General features: G+C 35.3%; 1 protein-coding gene across 1 annotated transcript in view; it reads left to right on the top strand.

Annotated features, from left to right (window-relative positions):
• The window catches only part of ABCD3 (ATP binding cassette subfamily D member 3), an 82,362-nt gene that overhangs the window by 48,104 nt on the left and 15,040 nt on the right, over positions 1-19,218 (top strand). Inside the window, exons 5-16 of the mRNA XM_005908707.3 lie at positions 1,014-1,083; positions 2,438-2,535; positions 2,888-3,011; positions 5,597-5,653; positions 7,917-8,059; positions 10,977-11,046; positions 13,256-13,325; positions 13,417-13,514; positions 13,627-13,718; positions 15,337-15,428; positions 15,515-15,578; positions 15,707-15,770. Coding sequence (XP_005908769.1) covers positions 1,014-1,083; positions 2,438-2,535; positions 2,888-3,011; positions 5,597-5,653; positions 7,917-8,059; positions 10,977-11,046; positions 13,256-13,325; positions 13,417-13,514; positions 13,627-13,718; positions 15,337-15,428; positions 15,515-15,578; positions 15,707-15,770 — 1,042 coding nt within the window. The remainder of the gene's footprint in view (positions 1-1,013; positions 1,084-2,437; positions 2,536-2,887; positions 3,012-5,596; positions 5,654-7,916; positions 8,060-10,976; positions 11,047-13,255; positions 13,326-13,416; positions 13,515-13,626; positions 13,719-15,336; positions 15,429-15,514; positions 15,579-15,706; positions 15,771-19,218) is intronic.

Raw genomic sequence — 19,218 nt, 5'->3', positions numbered from 1 at the left:
TTTTCCCAAATTTCTTTGACCGTGGATTTTTTTTGCCCTAAAAGATCAGTTGATGTTACTTGGCATTATTCACCTACTCCCTCATAAAAAGCAAATTATTTCTCTGTCAGTGTGTATCCCAGTCATTTGTGTGTGTGTGTGTGTGTGTGTGTGTGTGTGTAGCTAGGTTTGAATCATTTAGCACAATTGTTTTTAAAAATATATTTAATTTGCTTTGGGGAATATTAGTATTATTTGGAAGAAGAGTACATGATCAAATTCTATTTTTGCACTAGCGCATTTGGTAGTCAAAGATCCTTTACTTATAATGACATCATGGCTTTCTAGGTTAAAAGTAGCAGAATCCTTTAAATAAATTCTTAGTGGATATTTTAAAAACAGTAAATATTTTAAATAAATTAAAAACAGATAGAAGATCTTGTTTCATTGAAATCCCACTATCATCTGTTTTGATAAAATTTTCTTACAACTATTGCTTTCTTAGTTGTTTTTGCTCTCCAATAGCAGAATTGAGTAGTTGCAGCAGAGACCTTACGGCCTGCAAAGCTAAAAGGGTTTACTGATCTCTCATTAGTCTGTCTCTCTGCCATTAGTTCATACAAATGACAATCAGTATGTTAAAATATTTAAAACAAACAAATACTAGTTTGTTTTATCCACAGTAATCCACTCCTGGGTCTGTAAAGTTAATTGTTTCACCATATAAAACCCCTTTTGTGACTGCTTAATTAAGCCTGCTGTTTAATTATCATTTTTATGAGGGAAAGAACTAGCTGTCATTCTTATTTAATTTTGCCATTTATAGAGTGATTTCCAGGCAAGCTGTTTAAAATGGTAAAATTTCAAAAGTTCAAGCTTTTGTTAGAAAATGACTTTAGCATCTTTTTTTTTTTATTGATTCATTTGATTCAATAAACTTTTCCAAAAATAATTTTAGAGATTTACAGAGTTTTTTTGTGTGTGACAAATATTGCTTCTTTTGCAACTAATGCATTGCATGTGGTGGTTTGCAGTGGTATCATTGGTCGTAGCAGAAAAGATTTCAAGAAATACTTATTCAACTTCATCGCTGCTATGCCTCTCGTAAGTGTTATATCTTTAAAAATTTTTACATAGAAAAAAATTGCATCTTACTAAAATCTTTTAAGGATTTTTACTTATTAAGTTCTTTAAAGATTTATATGCTAAATTTTTTCAAGTTTAGTTTTGTAACTTATAGGAAATGTATCAATGCAAACCTTTATACTAGATGGAAAAACTTAAAGGAATTATGCTTGGATCAATTTCTTTGCATCATATGTGGGTATGTACAACTGGAGATGATGTTTTCTGACCGTTAGGCCAGAGTTTCTCATAGTAACATAGTAAACAGGATGGAAATAGTATCCCTCCCCAAGCTGTGACAACAAAAAATGTCTTCAGTGTCTCCAAACATTGCCAGATGTCCTGTGAGGGCTAAGGTGAGGTTGTGGAGGCAGTGAGCTGAGGGCAGAAATCCTGGTTGAGAGTCATTGATGTGGGCTATACACTGTTACTTGAACCACTAACGTGATTTAAGTTGAATTGGAATTTATTGCGTGGATTTACTAAAAATAAAGATAAGTGGTCCAAATCATAAGTAATTTTCTTAGCTTGAGTATTTTATTGGCACAATAAGAATTTTAGTATTTTTTGTGTGAGAGTAATAGGGAGGAACTTGATTGTAAAATTTACTTGATTGTAAAATCTAATTATTAGAAAATATGTCAGATTTAATAAAGCTTGAGGATAGTCATACATGGAAATCCTTCTAAAAGAGAAAATTAAGCAGCATTGGTGTCAATCAAAGATTAAGATTCAGCAGACCAGTGTTTTCTTCACAAAATTTTTATGTAAATGTGACTTTAGAACTATGGAAAAATTAATTTTAATATAGTGGTGGAAAAGAGTAAAGGTGACTCCAGAAATAATCTAGAAAATGGCGTTAATTGGTGTAAAACTTGTGGTATTTTTTTTAACAGATGCAAATGTGGTGTGTATAGAATCCCATTAGCTAGGGTTGTAGTGCTGGTAGTAGCAAAGAAAAGATATACTAAGCATAAATGTCAGTACTCCTGAAGTAAGTTCTTTACATTGAATAAACAGGTGACAAATTTGGCCTTTTGTTTGTTTATACACACCTTCCCCACCGCAAATAGTTGCAAGATTCTTTTCATAATTAATACTAATATATTTTAAAATTAATTTTCAAGTTTAGGGTAATAGCTAATTGCATTTGATGTAGCATATTCTCTTTGTGTGTTTGGGACTGTTAAGTAAAAACTGAATTATATCAATTCAAACTATCAGTTATTAAAAAATTATAGGATTTGGGGACAAAGCCAATGATAGGAAAATAAATTATGATTTCGTAAGCAGAAATGAAGCAAAACTAATAATGTGTGTTTGTTTGTTTTAGATTTCTCTGGTTAATAACTTCTTGAAGTTTGGGTTAAATGAGCTCAAACTGTGCTTCCGAGTAAGATTAACCAAGTACCTCTATGAGGAATATCTCCAGTAAGTGATAACCTAATTTTATACTAAAAATAAAAATAATACTTATGATAATGAGATATAGAAGTCTTTCTTTTTTATTAGATATGTTTTTCAAGTGAATTGCTCTTGAACCAGAAGCATATATGGAAAGATCTCAACTATTTGGAATCTAATCCTGACTTCCATTAACTGGCAAATCATCCTTCTCTAGACTGGGATCTTCATCTCTAAAATAAATTAGGGCAATCTTTAGGTCCTCTTCTAGCTCCAAAGTTTTCTGTTTTTACAAATTTGTACTACATAGTATAACATGATATTTTTGTTGTTGTTTTTTAGAATCATTTGTTTTAAAATCATCTTCTTGTTATTTTAGAGCTTTCACATATTATAAAATGGGAAATCTGGACAACAGAATAGCTAATCCAGACCAGCTACTTACACAAGATGTGGAAAAGTTTTGTAACAGTGTAGTTGATCTGTATTCAAATCTTAGTAAGGTAAGTGTGTCTGTTTTTGTTGTTAATTTGCTAAATTTTGAATCTAAGCAAATGTATATGATGAACATGACAGCAGCCTATAAGTATTTAATGCTTTTATTAAAAAAATTAAACTTAAAAGCTTCTGCACAACAAAGGAAACTATTAGCAAGGTGAAAAGGCAGCCTTTAGAATGGGAGAAAATAATAGCAAATGAAGCAACGGACAAACAACTAATCTCAAAAATATACAAGCAACTCCTACAGCTCAACTCCAGAAAAATAAACGACCCAATCAAAAAATGGGCCAAAGAACTAAATAGACATTTCTCCAAAGAAGACATACAGATGGCTAACAAACACATGAAAAGATGCTCAACATCACTCATTATCAGAGAAATGCAAATCAAAACCACTATGAGGTACCATTTCACGCCAGTCAGAATGGCTGCAATCCATGTCTACAAGCAATAAATGCTGGAGAGGGTGTGGAGAGAAGGGAACTCTCTTGCACTGTTGGTGGGAATGCAAACTAGTACAGCCACTATGGAGAACAGTGTGGAGATTCCTTAAAAAACTGGAAATAGAACTGCCTTATGATCCAGCAATCCCACTGCTGGGCATACACACTGAGGAAACCAGAAGGGAAAGAGACACGTGTACCCCAATGTTCATCACAGCACTGTTTATAATAGCCAGGACATGGAAGCAACCTAGATGCCCATCAGCAGATGAATGGATAAGAAAGCAGTGGTACATATACACAGTGGATGTCTTCCTACCCATTTCTCCACTTCAGTATTTCTAATTCTAATAGCTCATTTAATTAATAGTCAAAAAATTTTCACAAGATATTAGTATATTTCAATTTTTCTAATTACTGTTTTTCCCCCTTTCCAGAATATTGCCAGAGCTTTTGACTCTGACCTTAACCAGTGTTCTTCATGATGGTTATATCAGCTCTTACTTATTCTTCTTATCTCACCATCCTTACAGTTTTTGCTGTGATTTTCTCGTGAAGCCATTTTCTTTGCCTTTACTTCCTGCATTAGCTGGGAAATGCAGTGGTCATCTTGAAGATTTCTGCTTAGCATTACCGCCTCCCCCTCTTCCTCTCAGATGCCCCATTTCCCATCTGATCCACACGACTGCTCTTGATCTGTGGTCGGAACTTGTCTCCAAGAGGACCACTTATAGTATCTTGCCTTGGGCCACAGTTAATCCACGTATCCAGTCTTGAGACAGAAAACTGTATACAAGGCGCTGGGTCACAATGGAAGACTAGGAATACTTCCTCTTCAGCCATGTGGACGAAGAAGTACAGGCAGGTGTTAGAAAAGTAATGTGTATTCACAAGAACTTTACCCCTCTTGATAGGCCTACTACTAAGATGCCTTTTTCACTTCATGCCAAACTTTGTCCTTTATTTAGCTCTTTCTTTAAGTCTTTACTGATCCAAACTCTAGAAACTGAGGTAGCAACAAATTGCTCGGTAATCCAGCTGCCTTTTTCCTCTGCCTTTTACCACATTTTAAAGTTTGTTCTCCATGTGTGTGTGGTGGTTGGGGTCGGGAAGGAGAGATGCTGTATATATTATTCTGGTAATTTTGTAGACCTTGTTGTGTATTCTTTATTACATCTTGGCACTTGAGTTAGTCCATAGCTCAGGACTTATCACATCTGCAATAAAGAAAAATGTTAGCATATTAACTAATTGTAGTGGTGCTATATACTATAGTATATTTACTTTATAAAATATGTAATTGTTTGAACTCTGACTTAAACTGAATCATTATTTTTGTCAGTAATTTAAGTGCACTTGAACTTTATATGTATACGTAAGTATGCCTAACTTCTTGATAGTTCATAAGACAGGAAAGAAAAGGTTCATCTTAGTACAAGCCAATTATGAGCCAACCCACCTATCCTAGTAATGATATAGATATTAGAAAAGGTGGCTATGGACTTAAATGAACACGATTTGGGTTTCTTGAAAAACACTTCAAAACATGTACAACTTTTGGTATGTCAATTAAATTGTCTCTATGTGAAGAGCAGTAAATTAATGTTATTTTAGTTTTAGGAGCTTGAGTTTTAGATCATAAAATTAAGATTTATAAACTTACTCAATGTATTTCAACATATAGATGTTGTGGTAAAGTCTAACATCAAGAGCAGAAAGAGTCTTTCATTTTTCAGATGAAGATATATAGAAACCAGAAAAACAGATAGTAGATTTGGGGTTATAACTCAGATCATTTTCTTGCATCTTTATAGTACATTAAGAAATTGCTAAGTAAGTAATGGTTAGTTGTCACAGTAGAGCTATCTTAGTTGATGGAAAGTGGTAAATATTTTCCCTAATTGATGGTCAGTAGACATTGGTCAGGCTGTCTCCATTTTGAGCTTCTTGAGAATAAGAATTGTGTCTTTTATGTATTCATCGAGCTACGTACTGTACAGTACCTTGTACATAGTGAGAACTCTACGTGTTGACAATTATGTGTTAAATGTTGACTAGCATTGTGTATTTAACATGCTTATTAGCTATCAGTGTAGGCAGTTTTGTTCTTTTTAATTCTGTGCCTTCTGATGTTTATTTTACAGCCATTTTTAGACATAGTTTTGTATATCTTCAGGTTAACCAGTGCAATAGGAGCTCAGGTGAGTTTACTTTTTCTGTCTTTTAAATTGCTTTAATACTGTGCTGTGAATAGCTGGATGGTTTGTTGGAATTTTTATGTATCTCAAAGAGTGTGATTTTACAAGTGTAGCTAATAAAGTCTGGTTATAAAATAATACTCTACTAGAGATTTTTAAAGTTTTCTGATTCAGCTTTTCAGTTTTTCTTAAGCCAGACACTTGGAAAATTTTTGTGGTTTTAATAACCAGAAATGCTTAAACATTGAACACACCTGTATTTATTGTTGCAAGGTAATGCCTAAAAGGGGCTTCACTGGTAGCTCAGCTGGTAAAGAATCCATCTGTAATGCAGTAGACCCCGGTTTGATTCCTGGGTTGGGAAGATCCCCTGGAGAAAGGATAGGCTACCCACACCAGTATTCCTGGGCTTACCTGGTGGCTCAGCTGATAAAGAATCCGCCTGCAATGTGGGAGACCTGGGTTCGACTGCTGGGTTGGGAAGCTCCCCTAGAGAAGGGAAAGGCTACCCTCTCCAGTATTCTGGCCTGAAGAATTGCATGGACTGTATGTATAGTCAATGGGGTCGCAAAGAGTCAGACACGACTGAGCGACTTTCACTTTCTTTTTTATTTCAGTGCCTAAAAAGAGATTTGGAGACAGCTATTTTAATATGAAATATGAATGTTTAATTACATTTAGAATGACTATAACAGTTTTAATAGTATTTTATAATAATATAAATTGTTGACTGTCCCATGAGGTCATCTTATTAGGTCTCTTTGACATTTGTGTTGATAAGATCTTTAAATGTTCTGAGTATTCTTATTGAAGTCTAACTTTAGTCATTTAATATGTAAGATTATTGTTATATATTTATAACACAATCATATAATAATTTGGTTGTTTTATGTATATATATACACATATTTATGTATATATTTTTTGTGGTTATTAATAAATAATTTATATAGTGACTTTTGTTCCATTTCAAAACATTGGGGAAAATAGTTTTTATTTTAATGTTCTTGTCTGTCTTCCTAACCTTTTGATACCTCATAAGTTGGGTTAAATCATTTTTATAACTTGTTTTTACTATAAATAAGTAAATAGTCTTAATGCCTCTTATTGGTATAACTTTTTATGGTACTTATTACATGTTTATAACACTTAAGTATTATATTTATATTTAAAAATGTCTCCATATATTCTTATTTTCTGATTTTGTATTTCTTAGAGGTAGAGACTATGCTTTAGTTATCTCTTTTATCCGTACCTCTAGTAATTATTGAAAAGCATTGAATCAGTCACATTGAATTTAAAAATAATACACACCATATTCCAATTTAATATATGCTATATTCCATATACACTGTCTGAATAAAAAGATGAGTAAGACACAGTTCCTACTGAAGAGGAGTTATGATCTGGTGAAAGAATAGATAGTCAAACAGTTGTAATGGAGAGTGATAAGCCCAGTAGTGGAAGTGAATAATGTCTTTAGTGTCCAGAAGAATTGGAGGTGATACTGGAGCTGCTTTGAGGATAAGTCAGACTTTTTTAGATATGTCAGGCTTGCTAGACAGAAGAACAACTTCACTGAGTAGCATGTTCAGGAAACAATTATTTCAGTATGGCAGAACATAAGGATATATATGGGAATGAAGAGTTTGAAAAGGCAAGCTTGAAGCTTCTCTCTTGGAAGGGTCAATGCATATGGAGATACTTTACCACATTATGGCAGCTAGAAGCAAGACGCCGGAGAAGGGAAAGGCAAATTGAGCTCATTTGCGGGAACTGAGCTTGAGGTTACAGAGAAGTAAACAAAAGATGTACAGTAAATATTTGGAAACAGTATCTAGGACTGATGGGATTAGAGATATAAATTTGGGAGGCAAAGGGAGCAAGAAAAGGAAACCTCAGGCAATACTAACTAGTGAGAAGGTGAAAGAGAGTTCTGCACATTATTGTGGAATCAAGAATATCAAGAAGAGCTCCGTCAGAAGAGTTTTTAGATGCTGTAGAAAGAGTGAGGACTGCAATTAGGAGTTTTTAAGTGAGCAAATTTGGGAGAGCTGGGGGAGAGATGTATGGTGGGAGGAGAAGTAAATGAGTAGTGAAAACAAAGAGGCCCAGTGGGTATCTTCTTAGAAAAGAAACAAGGGAAAAAGTCAAAAGAGTGATTTCTTTCAAGGTAACTGGAGTTAATTATAAATTGTGCATGTTGCATTCAGTGAATTTATGATATCCTTGATCTTTGTATATCTTTCTCTCCTAATAATATCAGGGCCCAGCAAGCATGATGGCCTACTTGCTTGTTTCTGGGCTATTCCTAACTCGAATTAGACGACCCATTGGTAAGATGACAATAACTGAGCAAAAACTTGAAGGAGAGTATAGATACGTTAATTCTCGGCTCATCACAAACAGGTAAGGACAAATGTATTAAATGTATTTAACTGTACTAAAAATTCCTTTGTGTGGATATTGAAGTCATGTAAGCCAACTCCAAAAAATCTAGTAACGCTGTTACTGAAATTATGTCTCTGTGTATTTACTTCTTTTGAAAATATACATTATGAAGGATATTGGTTTTATTAAGTAATCTTAATAACTACATTTCTAACCCTTTTTCTTATTAACTATTTAGTATCCCTGATTGACCTCTTCGTGTCTTCTGTTGGCTAATTTTCTGTTAATTTCACATAAAGCAAAGTCAGAAATTTTAATTCAAATTTACTTACTTCTTCAGAGAAAATTTTATCTCAGTTTATCCACAAGTATTTTTTGTTTGAGTCTATATTTGGAGCACTCAAAGTTAATGCAGTCTCGTTGCATGTGTCTCTGTCTATTTTCCAGATAGTTTGAAAATCCAAAGTAGGGAGAAGTATTGGGCTTTAGAGCCAGCCTGCCTAGTTTCCAAATCTACCTTCTCCACCTATCAATTATATAATATATGACTTCTGGAAAGTTATTTATAGTTTCATTTTTCTTATTTATACTAGGTAGCTAATTCAGGGTTGTCATGAGGACTAATATGATATATATAAAACTTCCAGCACTGTTTTTAATGTGTAGCAGGTACTCAATAAATTTTCTCATGTATTGATGATCTGTCAACCTTAAGTCATTTTGAGTCATATTTATTTACTACCCTGTTGGCATTACAGAATTATTTAGGAAATGGTCTTTTAAAAGTTCCTTCTTCCTTTATTTCCTTGGATTGATAAAACAGTACTTACTGGTTTTAAATAGGCTTTTTGTGTTGTAGGGAGGCAGAAGAATAAAAGGTTTTGTACAGAGGTGATTTGCCAAGTGAATGAAAGAGCTATTAGCTAGGATGTTTTCCAATGCAAGAAACGGAAAACCCTGACTCGGGTGGCTCCAACAATAAGGACATTTACTACTTCACATAAAAACTCTTAAGATGGACCAGCTCCAGGCACAGCATGCTCAGGGTGTCTGACTCTTCTCCTGACTCTGTCCTCCTCTATATGTTCCCCCTTTCCTCTGGCTAATTATTTTTCTGATCATAGGATGGCAAAAGCAGTTCTAAATCTAGATCCACCAGCCCTCGTCTCCTGCAAAAAGCCCAGAAACAAAAGCAGCCACTTTTGCCGTCTCTTTAAGAGAGTGGGAAGCCCCCACAACAACTTTCTTTTCACATCTCATTGGCCAGAATTATCACTAAAGCAGTTACAGCGAAGTCACTGGCTTAGATCAGGTGGAACTCTTTCCCCTTTGGATTGGGGCTTGAGGCTGTTCCTCAACCACTTGGGTGCCTAGAAAAGGATACAAAACTTTAAGAAAATTGGGGTTCTCTTAGGAGGAAGGATATGGAAGAGAAAAGATGCTGAATAGGCAGTTGTTAGTATTGTGGAAGTTCTGAGCTTTCAGGTTTTAAGTTTAGGATAAAATGTTCAGGAGAAGTAGGGTTCTCACCTTGTCTTTCTCAATGGACTTAAATGTGTGGAGGAGGTAGAAGGAATTAAGAAATTTTAGGTACAGAATTGTGTTAAACTAGGATTCTGATACCCTGGGGCTCTCTGCTGCTGCTGCTAAGTCGTGTCAGTCGTGTCCGACTCTGTGCAACCCCATAGACGGCAGCCCACCAGGCTTCCCCGTCCCTGGGATTCTCCAGGCAAGAACACTGGAGTGGGTTGCCATTTCCTTCTCCAATGCATGAAAGTGAAAAGTGAAAGTGAAGTCGCTCAGTCATGTCTGACTCTTAGCGACCCCATGGACTGCAGCCTACCAGACTCCTCCATCCATGGGATTTTCCAGGCAAGAGAACTGCAGTGGGATGCCATTGCCTTCTCCTTGGGGCTATTATTGTGTAAAGGAAACTGGGAAAGGCTAGTCAAACATGATGCAACTATATGGAAAGTTAATTTACTTAAAGGTATTGAGGTAAGGGCTACCTTGTTTTTATGATGCAAAAAAAATACAGGTACATTTTAGACTAGAATATAATGTTCACATAAATTTTTGAGGCGGGGGAAGAGACTTTTAAGAAATATTGTGTTTTAACTTTGCCTTCTAGACTCGCATGTAAATCTTTCCTTTCCTCTGCTGTAAGAGGTACTTTGCTGAGACAGTTTGCATCAATCTGGGTAGAGTAGAAAACTAGATGTTAGGGTCAGATACAAGTTATAATCTCAGCTGTTTAACTTGTCAGCTGCATGACTTCTGCACATTAACTACACTAAACCTTTCTTCACTCATAAAATGCCCTTTTTTCCTAGTTAAGATTGTTGTGGCCCCTGTGTACCCGTTCAGATCAGCTCAGGGAAAGAGGAATTGTTGTGAGGATATGGTGGGGTTCCAAGAATAAGGACAACTGTGCAGCTAGGCCTCCTGGGAGCTGGCAACTGTCAGGCGGGGAGGAATTAATTTGTTTTTCTGTCCTTTAAAGGCTATATGTCATGCATCACTACCTGTTTTTTTCCTAACTCTTGTTGTCTCCTTTCCCTTCTGGCTCAGTTTGTAATCTGAGATGGCTGTCCCAGTCCTGCCTTCCTATATGTCATGGTATCTTCCTTCTTGTTTCTTTATTCACTTTTCTGAGAACTAGCTCAGCACATCTTTTCCAGCCAGGCTACATGTGGGATATGCAACTCGTGTCCAAAGTGCAGCCTGTGATGCAGTCAGGTGTATCAGTACAGGTGTAACTGTGCTCTGATCAGTTGAGCTATGTATAGATCATGGCTTGAGAAGTACCCAATAAACTGTTAGTCACAGAGTGTTCGTTTATATACAAATATTTAGTCAATAAATATGGTATTTTAAGTTATTTTCTAGGCTTAAGTAGCATTAAAACTAATTGCTAAATTATTTTCCTTAATAGTGAAGAAGTTGCCTTTTACAATGGAAATAAAAGAGAAAAGCAGACAATCCACTCAGTCTTCCAAAAACTGGTAAGATAAACATGTTGGAGGCTCATGTATGTATGGAAAAAAAAAATCTTGACCTGTGCCAGGATACATATATACCTTTAATCTTTAAAAGATTTATTTTTAAATAGCTATAAAGAATTTTTATGCTGTGTTTTCCTAAAAACTATCAAACCAATACGTTAAGTTGCCCAGTTATAAAAATGGGTAGATTTATTAAAATAATTATCATGTATTTTTGAAGTGGTTACTTAGGAGTCTTATTTAATGATAAACTTAGTGATAATTACAGAAAGGATTTGTTCTGTAGTATTTCTGGGAATACTGTGAGCACAGTTCAGCAAACATTTTCTGTAGTGGGCACGATAAGTACCATGTATGGTTTAGGCTTTTCAGGCCCTATGGTCTCTCTTGCAACTATTCAACTCTCTCCTTCAAAGTAGCCATATGTAAATGAATGGATGTGGTATGTTCTAATAAAACTTTATTTACTGAAGTAAGTGGCAGGCTGGATATGAACTGTGGATCATAGTTTGCTGGCCTTTTACTTAGAATATAAACATTGTTTCTTATGTAAACAGTATGCAAACTATGCTTGGGTTTTTATCTACTTGCCACGGGGAAGATTTGAATTTAGTTAATTTTGTTGATTATTCATTCAGAAGATACGGAGCACCATCTAAAGGGGTCTTGCGTGTCCAGGTGACAGTGGTGTGTAATGGACCAAATCCTGCCTTTAAGGAGCTTACATTTTAGTGGAAAGTTTTGAAATCAAATACATATTTGAGGTGATTTTTAAAGGTTAAAGAAGTTGTTATTTTAAATTATTTAAATTAAGGTTAAAGAAATTGAATTTTTGTCTGTTTTATGTTTAACATGACTGAAATTTGATAGCGTTCACTGATAAAATGCATTTACGGTAATTGTCTAAGGGACTGCTGTTAACTAGTTCACTCTTCACGTGGCTTGCCCATGCTTTTGCATTAGAGTTCAGCCCCAAAGTTAACACCTTTTGAGGCCATATCTTCTTTGATTAATCCATCTAAAGTGACCTTCACCAGTTACTTCCCATTTTAATGATCTGTTTTTCTTAAAAGCATTCATTACAATTTCTAATTATTTTGGTTTTTTACTGGTTGTCTTCTTCATTAGAATGTAAATTCCATGAGCTCAGGAACCTTGTCTTTTTATTCACTGTTGCGTCTTCATCGCTGAGCTCAATATGTAACATCTGGCATTCACTGAATAAATGTTCCAGCCATTGCTCTTTTGCAGAAGATATTAAGAGCAAGCTACCTTGTACTCAGGAAACCCACATTTTAGTGGGGGGGATATAAACAAGTAAACATATTTTATATGCTTTCAGGTCATAGTGAATTCTGTGACCAGAAATAAAATGGGATAAAGTGGTAGAGTGTGATGGGGGCTGTTGCCAAGCAATTTAGGATGACAAGAAAGTCTCTCTTGAAGGTGGCATTTATATCTGGAAATCAGTAATCCTGACAGAGGAAACAAGGCGAGCAAAGGCCTGAGGCAGAAGCATGTTTGAGGAACCAGTATTTCTGGAGCTCAGTGAGAAAGAGCAAAGTAGAAGCAGATGAGGTTGAAGATAGAGCCCAGTGGCAGATCATGCAGGGCCTGAGTAATCTGATAGATGAAAAAGTCAAGAACATTTAAAATGCAGAATAAAATACATTTTTAGATTTGCAATTTTGGGGTAATGCATGCTGAGATTAAAACTACAGATTCAAGTTATGAGGTGTTACATTAGCACTTGGCTCAAATTGAATGTAGTACAAGTCTTAGCGAAAGACCAGGTGTTTCCAACTAAAGTAAAGCATTGAATGCTATTTCCAGACAGCTGGTTTCACCTAAATTATCTGTTTCTGTTTTTTGTTTGTCTTGATTATCAATTTTTGCCTATATGTATCCGACAGTATTATGAATACAGTATCATTGTACTAGTTCATGCAAGGGACGCCACACACATATTCTTTATGTTTTCCACTCTGTTTGCATAAAAATGGATTCATGAAGGCTTTGTTTGGCACCTGTTCTGTGATCAGCATTGTGCTCAATGAAATGTGATGTATAATGTAATCAGAAATTATAGGTACTCAGTAAATATTTGTTGAATGCATAAATTATACAGTTTCTTGTGTCCTCATGGTGGATTAATTTTTCCTAATACATTGGAAGTATATATATATATTTTGTTTTTGCTTTCTGTCAGGTGGAGCACCTACATAATTTCATTTTGTTTCGGTTTTCTATGGGCTTCATTGACAGCATAATTGCCAAATGTAAGTATGCTTTAAAAGAGATAGTAGAATGGAATTTGTGGGGCAAGTGAGGTGGTGTTGATGTTTTTCAGTCTTAACTGTTTGGTTTCAGACCTCGCCACTGTGGTCGGGTACCTAGTGGTCAGTCGTCCTTTCTTAGACTTGGCTCACCCTCGACACCTTAAGAGCTCACACTCGGAGCTTCTGGAGGTAAAGTGGTAATGGTAGTCAGACTCAACTGAAATCTTAAAAACAAAAATTTTAAACAGCTAGTTGTAATCTTTGAAATACAAGTGAAAACTAATATTTCTTTCTATTTCAGGATTACTACCAAAGTGGAAGAATGCTTTTGCGAATGTCTCAGGCTCTGGGTCGAATAGTTTTGGCTGGCCGTGAAATGACTCGATTGGCTGGGTGAGTTAAGATTTGTAATACTGAGCAACTCAGAGAATCTTTTTTTTTTTTTTTTTAAGATGTTATCCTTAATGATTGTGACCAGTTGAGGTTGAGATAAGGAGCACCTGAATCCCCATATTTCCTACTTTTGGAAGCTGGTTTTGATAGAAAATTAGGAAGATTTTTTTCTGATAGTGTGCTTTTCATGTTTCCTTAAGATAGCTGTTTTGAGCCTTAAACTAGGTTAGTTGTTCTCAAGCTGTCTGCTCTGTGAATACTGGTATTCAGTAAGATGGGAAATGTTGAATCATGGCAGTCTTTGCTTAGTTTACAGAAAATTAAGTTAGTGAATAAAATTTTTTCATTTGGACTTTTTTGTCCCCTACCAGAGATTTCTTCCCCTTAGGTCTTTGGTACTGGTAATGCATAAGCAAGGATGAAATTTATTTTAATGGAAAAAAAAAAGAAAAGTTACCTTGTGGTAGCTCTAAGTCCAGTTGTAAACCGGTCAAGGTGTCTGGTAAAATTATTCTTAGACCATCAAATGGAATTAAATATTTCAGAATTTCAAAGTTTAGTATAAAGGGCTTGGTATGATATTTAAGACAGCACATAATGTAAAAAAGCCTTAAGTTTCAGGTTATCTGAAGAAGTTGAATGACTTTGGATCTTTTCCAGGCCTGTGATTAATTTGCGTTATTTCCTCTATTCCTTCTTCTCTACTCCTTTAGCAGTTAAGGTCTTCATGACAGGATAGAAGAAGCTGTGACTATTGTGCGGAATCGTTCTTGAGAATGCTGAATTTCTTCCAACTTGTTAATAACTTCCTCATGCCTTTACATTTCCTGGCGTAGAGGATGCTTCCATTCCTTTAGGAGGTTTCTGCTTGTTATTCACAGGACAACTCTGTTTGCTTCTCTGGTTAGAATGCTTTCTCCTTGGCCGTCATGCCATTCATACTTTTCAACTTGTTGTCAGTAGTTGTGCTTTCTCTCTTATCACCACAGTGATTTCTCTCTAATGTTAAGAACACTTCATCTTTTCCCCTCTTCAGAGGAAGAAGGAGAAGGATCTCCCCAGTTCTTCCCTGTTTGCAGGAAAGTAGTGTGCATATGGCATACTTAAAATAAATGATGTCCTCAGAGAGAAAGGCCAGCTTTATCCAAGGCTGCGTAGCTCACCCCAGCAGGAACTCAGGGTTCGTGCTTCATGAACCCTGAAATGCCACTAGCATGTGTCCTTTTTTAGTATTTACTGGAAAATTCCTTAAAGTCCTAGTGGCAGACAACCTTCTTGACTTGCCTATTAATAAAGTCAGTATCTGTTGAGGTGGGATCCTATGAGACCTCTTTTCTTAGCCCCATCTTCCTGCTCTCCCACTAAACCATAATAGTAAAATGTGTATAGTATCACTAATACTTGTATAATGTCACTAATGTTGGTGAGAATTCTTTTACGTGATTTCATTGAAACTACATAATAAGTTTAGAAACTTAAGTCAGGTTTGTATAAAATAAAAGAAAAGAACTTGATGTTACATGTCAATTATATTCAAATTAATAAAAATAAAAGATACGATAGCCTTTGGAGTTTTGCTTATGGCTTTCTTTGTTTCTTTTTCTTTTTTTAATTCCAGCTTTACTGCTCGGATTACAGAATTAATGCAAGTACTAAAGGATTTAAATCAGGGCAAATATGAACGCACTATGGTCTCACAACAGGAAAAGGGTAAATATGAATGCACTCAGTCATATAAGTTTTTGCTGACATGGCTTGATGCTTTAATACTTAGTTTTCCATTTAATGTGTTGAAGGAGCACAAGACATTCCCTTGATACCTGGAATTGGAGAAATCATCAATGCAGATAACATTATAAAGTATGTACAGAAAAGGGTTCTTTAGCTCCATAAACATTTGCTAAACTACACAGTAGCCTTTCTCTTTCAGCTACATCTACTTAGTGTTTAACGTCAAACTATTCTCTTTTTATTAATTTCCTCTATAGATTTGATCATGTTCCTTTAGCAACGCCAAATGGAGATATCTTGATTCGAGACCTTAATTTTGAAGTAAGTTTTTACACGGTTATATAAAAGCTTAAATCATCTTCAAAACGTGAACTGAGAAACTGTCATCTGAATGTTTAAAAGAATTTTAAGGCTTCACTTAGTCTCTGAATCCACAAAATTGCTTTAAAAAGTAAGCCTTTGTAAAGGAGGACTGCCTTGGAGTAAGGTATTGTAAATCTCCAGTTACAGAATAAATCAGTACTAGGGATGTAATATACAACATGATAAATATAAAAATAATACTGGATGTTATATGTGAAAGTTGTTAAGAGCGGAAACCCTAAGAGTTCTCATCACACACACACTTTTTTTTTCTGTTTCTTTAATCTGACATCCGTATGAGATGTTCACTGAACTTACTATGATAATCATTTCATGGTGAATGGGAGTCAAATCACTGTGCTGTATACCTTAAACTGTACTGCATGTCAGTGAGATCTCAGTATAATTGGAATAAAAAGTAAAAAATAAGTCTTTGAAACAGAAATCTATTTTTATTTGACAGAACTTTAAAGTTTCAAATACTGCTATCAAAAAACCTTTTTGCAAATAAAGTCCCTTTCAAGAAAGCCATAGAAGATATAGATAATTGGAATCTTCACTGTAAGATGAATATTTAAACTTGCATATATAACATTAGTCTCTTTAAATTAAAATAATTTATGAGTTGGTATTGTTTTGATGGTACAGGAAGATCTGTACCTATAAAAACAAAATACAGTTTTTTATATTACTGATGAAAACCATATGAGACCAGCGCAATACCACTGCAGATTGCCCCTCACCCAAGACACGAGACAGCTCGAGCCAGGTGGACTGTGATGCTGATGCAGAAGAGTCTGTTAACCAAAAGAGCAGGCCAAATTAAAAAGCAAAGCAAAACATGAGAATTATTGTATGATTTTATACGATTCTCACAGACCTAGGGGTTATTATTTTGTTTGTATCTATTGTGACTTTATAACTAGTTCACATCTGAAAATCTTGAAGATAGTAATCAATGTCTATTACATGTGCTGTCTCTCTAGTTCCAGATACCATTACTCTAGAATAACACTATCCAATAGAACTTTCTGTGATATGGAAATGGTCTGTATCTGCATTGTCCAGTATTGTAGCCACATGTGGCTATTGCACTTTTGAAATGTGGTTAGTACAGTTGAGGAACTGAATTTTAAATTTTACTTAATAAATTTGCCCTTAAATAGCCACATGTGACTAGTGGCTATTGTATTGGAAAGCACAACTCCAGAATTCTCCACATGCTCTATGTTCATGGCCCTCTGTAATTTGTGTTGTATATGGAGATTATTTCCAACTGCTTGCGTTGAAGAATGTTGTCTGATAGTTTATAAAATAGAAGTAGAGTTATTAGATTTGTTTTCAAAGTGTTATTAGGTAAGTCTTCAGTTTTTCTACTTTTAGCATGTATATTTATTACATACATCTCCACTTTTTTAAAAAAAAACTGTAAAACTGTAAAGTGTTAGTTTTGTAAAGTATGGGGACTTACTCAGTATTGAATATTATATACTGTCATGTTTGTTTTAAAGCCAGGAAACACAAAGGGAAGTACCGAAAATGTGAATATGGTTGATAAATGTTTAATGGCGCAAGTATTACAGAAGTGTGTTTTTCATTTAGCCCTGGGTGCTGTAGTCAAATAGGCTCCGTTGGCAGAGTATGTGGCCACCTACAGGGCTTGGTATCAGGAATAAACAGAGCTCAAAACCCCATCTTTGATAGATTTCCAGTAGCCCCTTTATTGTTATCACCCAAGCATAGAAAGAGCCATGAGATTTTCTCCATTGAAGAATCCTCTGGGCCCTTTCTCCTATTTCCCTTACTTCTGTCTTTATGCAGCAGAGAATACACCAGCAGCACAGATGCACACATGTCTTGTGCCTAGTGGGGAGAGATTTGCGATCTGTGTGTACAGATACAAGGAGAAAGTAGATCATGATTTTGGTCTGCTCACTTTGTCATAAGGTGACCACACTACTGCTGTCCTTTTCATTCTAGTCCAAAGCCCTTCCCTTTAAAACCTTTATATTTGAATTTTAGTATACTTCTGGCCAGTCCTGGTAACTTCACTTTTTTAGCCTGAGAGAGGCCCTTACTTTTTTGCTTTTATTTTGGTTTCACTTTGGAAAGTCTTATTTTACAATCCTGCTTGTTTAAGTTTTTTAACTCTGTGATCATATTCTATACCACTCTGACCTGTTCTATGATTCTTGTATTGCATTCTTCTCCACTGAGACCTTTCTTTGACATCTGTCCTTTTGGTCCACTGTTAAAAGCTTTTCTTCTGTCTGTTTCTGACTTAAGATATTTTAAGTTAGATTTGCCTTTTTCTCATTTATTTTGTCTTTTCCAACATTTGTTTAACGTAATTTTTTTTTTTTTAATTCAAACATCCTTTTTTTTTTTTTTTTTTTTAAGCATCTGATTGTTTTCTCCCCATCTGGCTTGCTTGAAAATAAAGAAACATAATGTGGTTCAAAGCATTTGTTGCCCTAGTAAAGCAATCCAGGATCCTCAGTAATAGAGTGTTCTTAAGAACTTGGTTTTCAGTGAAAGTTATCCTTGGCTTTTAGTCGTAATTCATTCTGGGGCGGGGGCGGGGAAATACGGTCCTATAACTCTTTAATTTGGAAAAATTATCACTGGCTTACCATGGCTGATGGCATAATTGGAAGTTTTGTCCAACATTATTATTACCGTGGAGTAAAGAAAAGTTAATGCTGAGTCTCAAGACATTTGTGCATAAGAGTATCTAAGGATTTCAGTAACTCTAGTTATTATTTATACACGTCATTACAAACTTGGTTTCTAGGTTTCCTGGCATGTTGCACCAAATAATGTGGAGAGCTATAGGATGGCAGTGAAAACCACAATAAGTAGTTAGGTGCAGGAAAAAAATACTTATGGCTAACATTATCTAGATAAATCAGGGTGATAGGGATCCATTTAATTAATAGTTCTCTGAACTTCAGGCACTTCTCAAGGCATCACTATTATAATAGAGTACAGTTATTATATATAATGTATTCTTAGGAATAGTCACTATTTTCAATTATATAGAAGCAAGAAGTATGTATTTAGAAGTCCATCAAAATGACTCTCTAATTTCTCGGAAAAAGAGACTGCTCATCATTTGGAAAACTCATTCACAATAGCTCCTTCTCTAATATTGACATGCATAAGTTGTGGCATTTTGTTAGAGATCAACTGTGGTAAAATGCACACAACATAAAATTTACCATTTTAACTATTTTTAAGTGTACAGTTTAGTGACATTAAGTACATGTAGTGTATGGTCCAGCCGTCACCACTGTCTTCGCAGCAAACAAACCACCCATTACACAGTAGCTCCTTTTTCTCCCCACCCTCAGTCCCGTGTAACCTCTGTTCTACTTTGCGTCTCAATGAATTTGCCTATTCTGAG

This window comes from Bos mutus, chromosome 3 (genome assembly GCF_027580195.1).
Source record: "Bos mutus isolate GX-2022 chromosome 3, NWIPB_WYAK_1.1, whole genome shotgun sequence".
Taxonomy (NCBI): domain Eukaryota; kingdom Metazoa; phylum Chordata; class Mammalia; order Artiodactyla; family Bovidae; genus Bos; species Bos mutus.
Note: the sequence above shows the minus strand (reverse complement) of the source record. Positions and strands in the feature narration are given on the sequence as shown.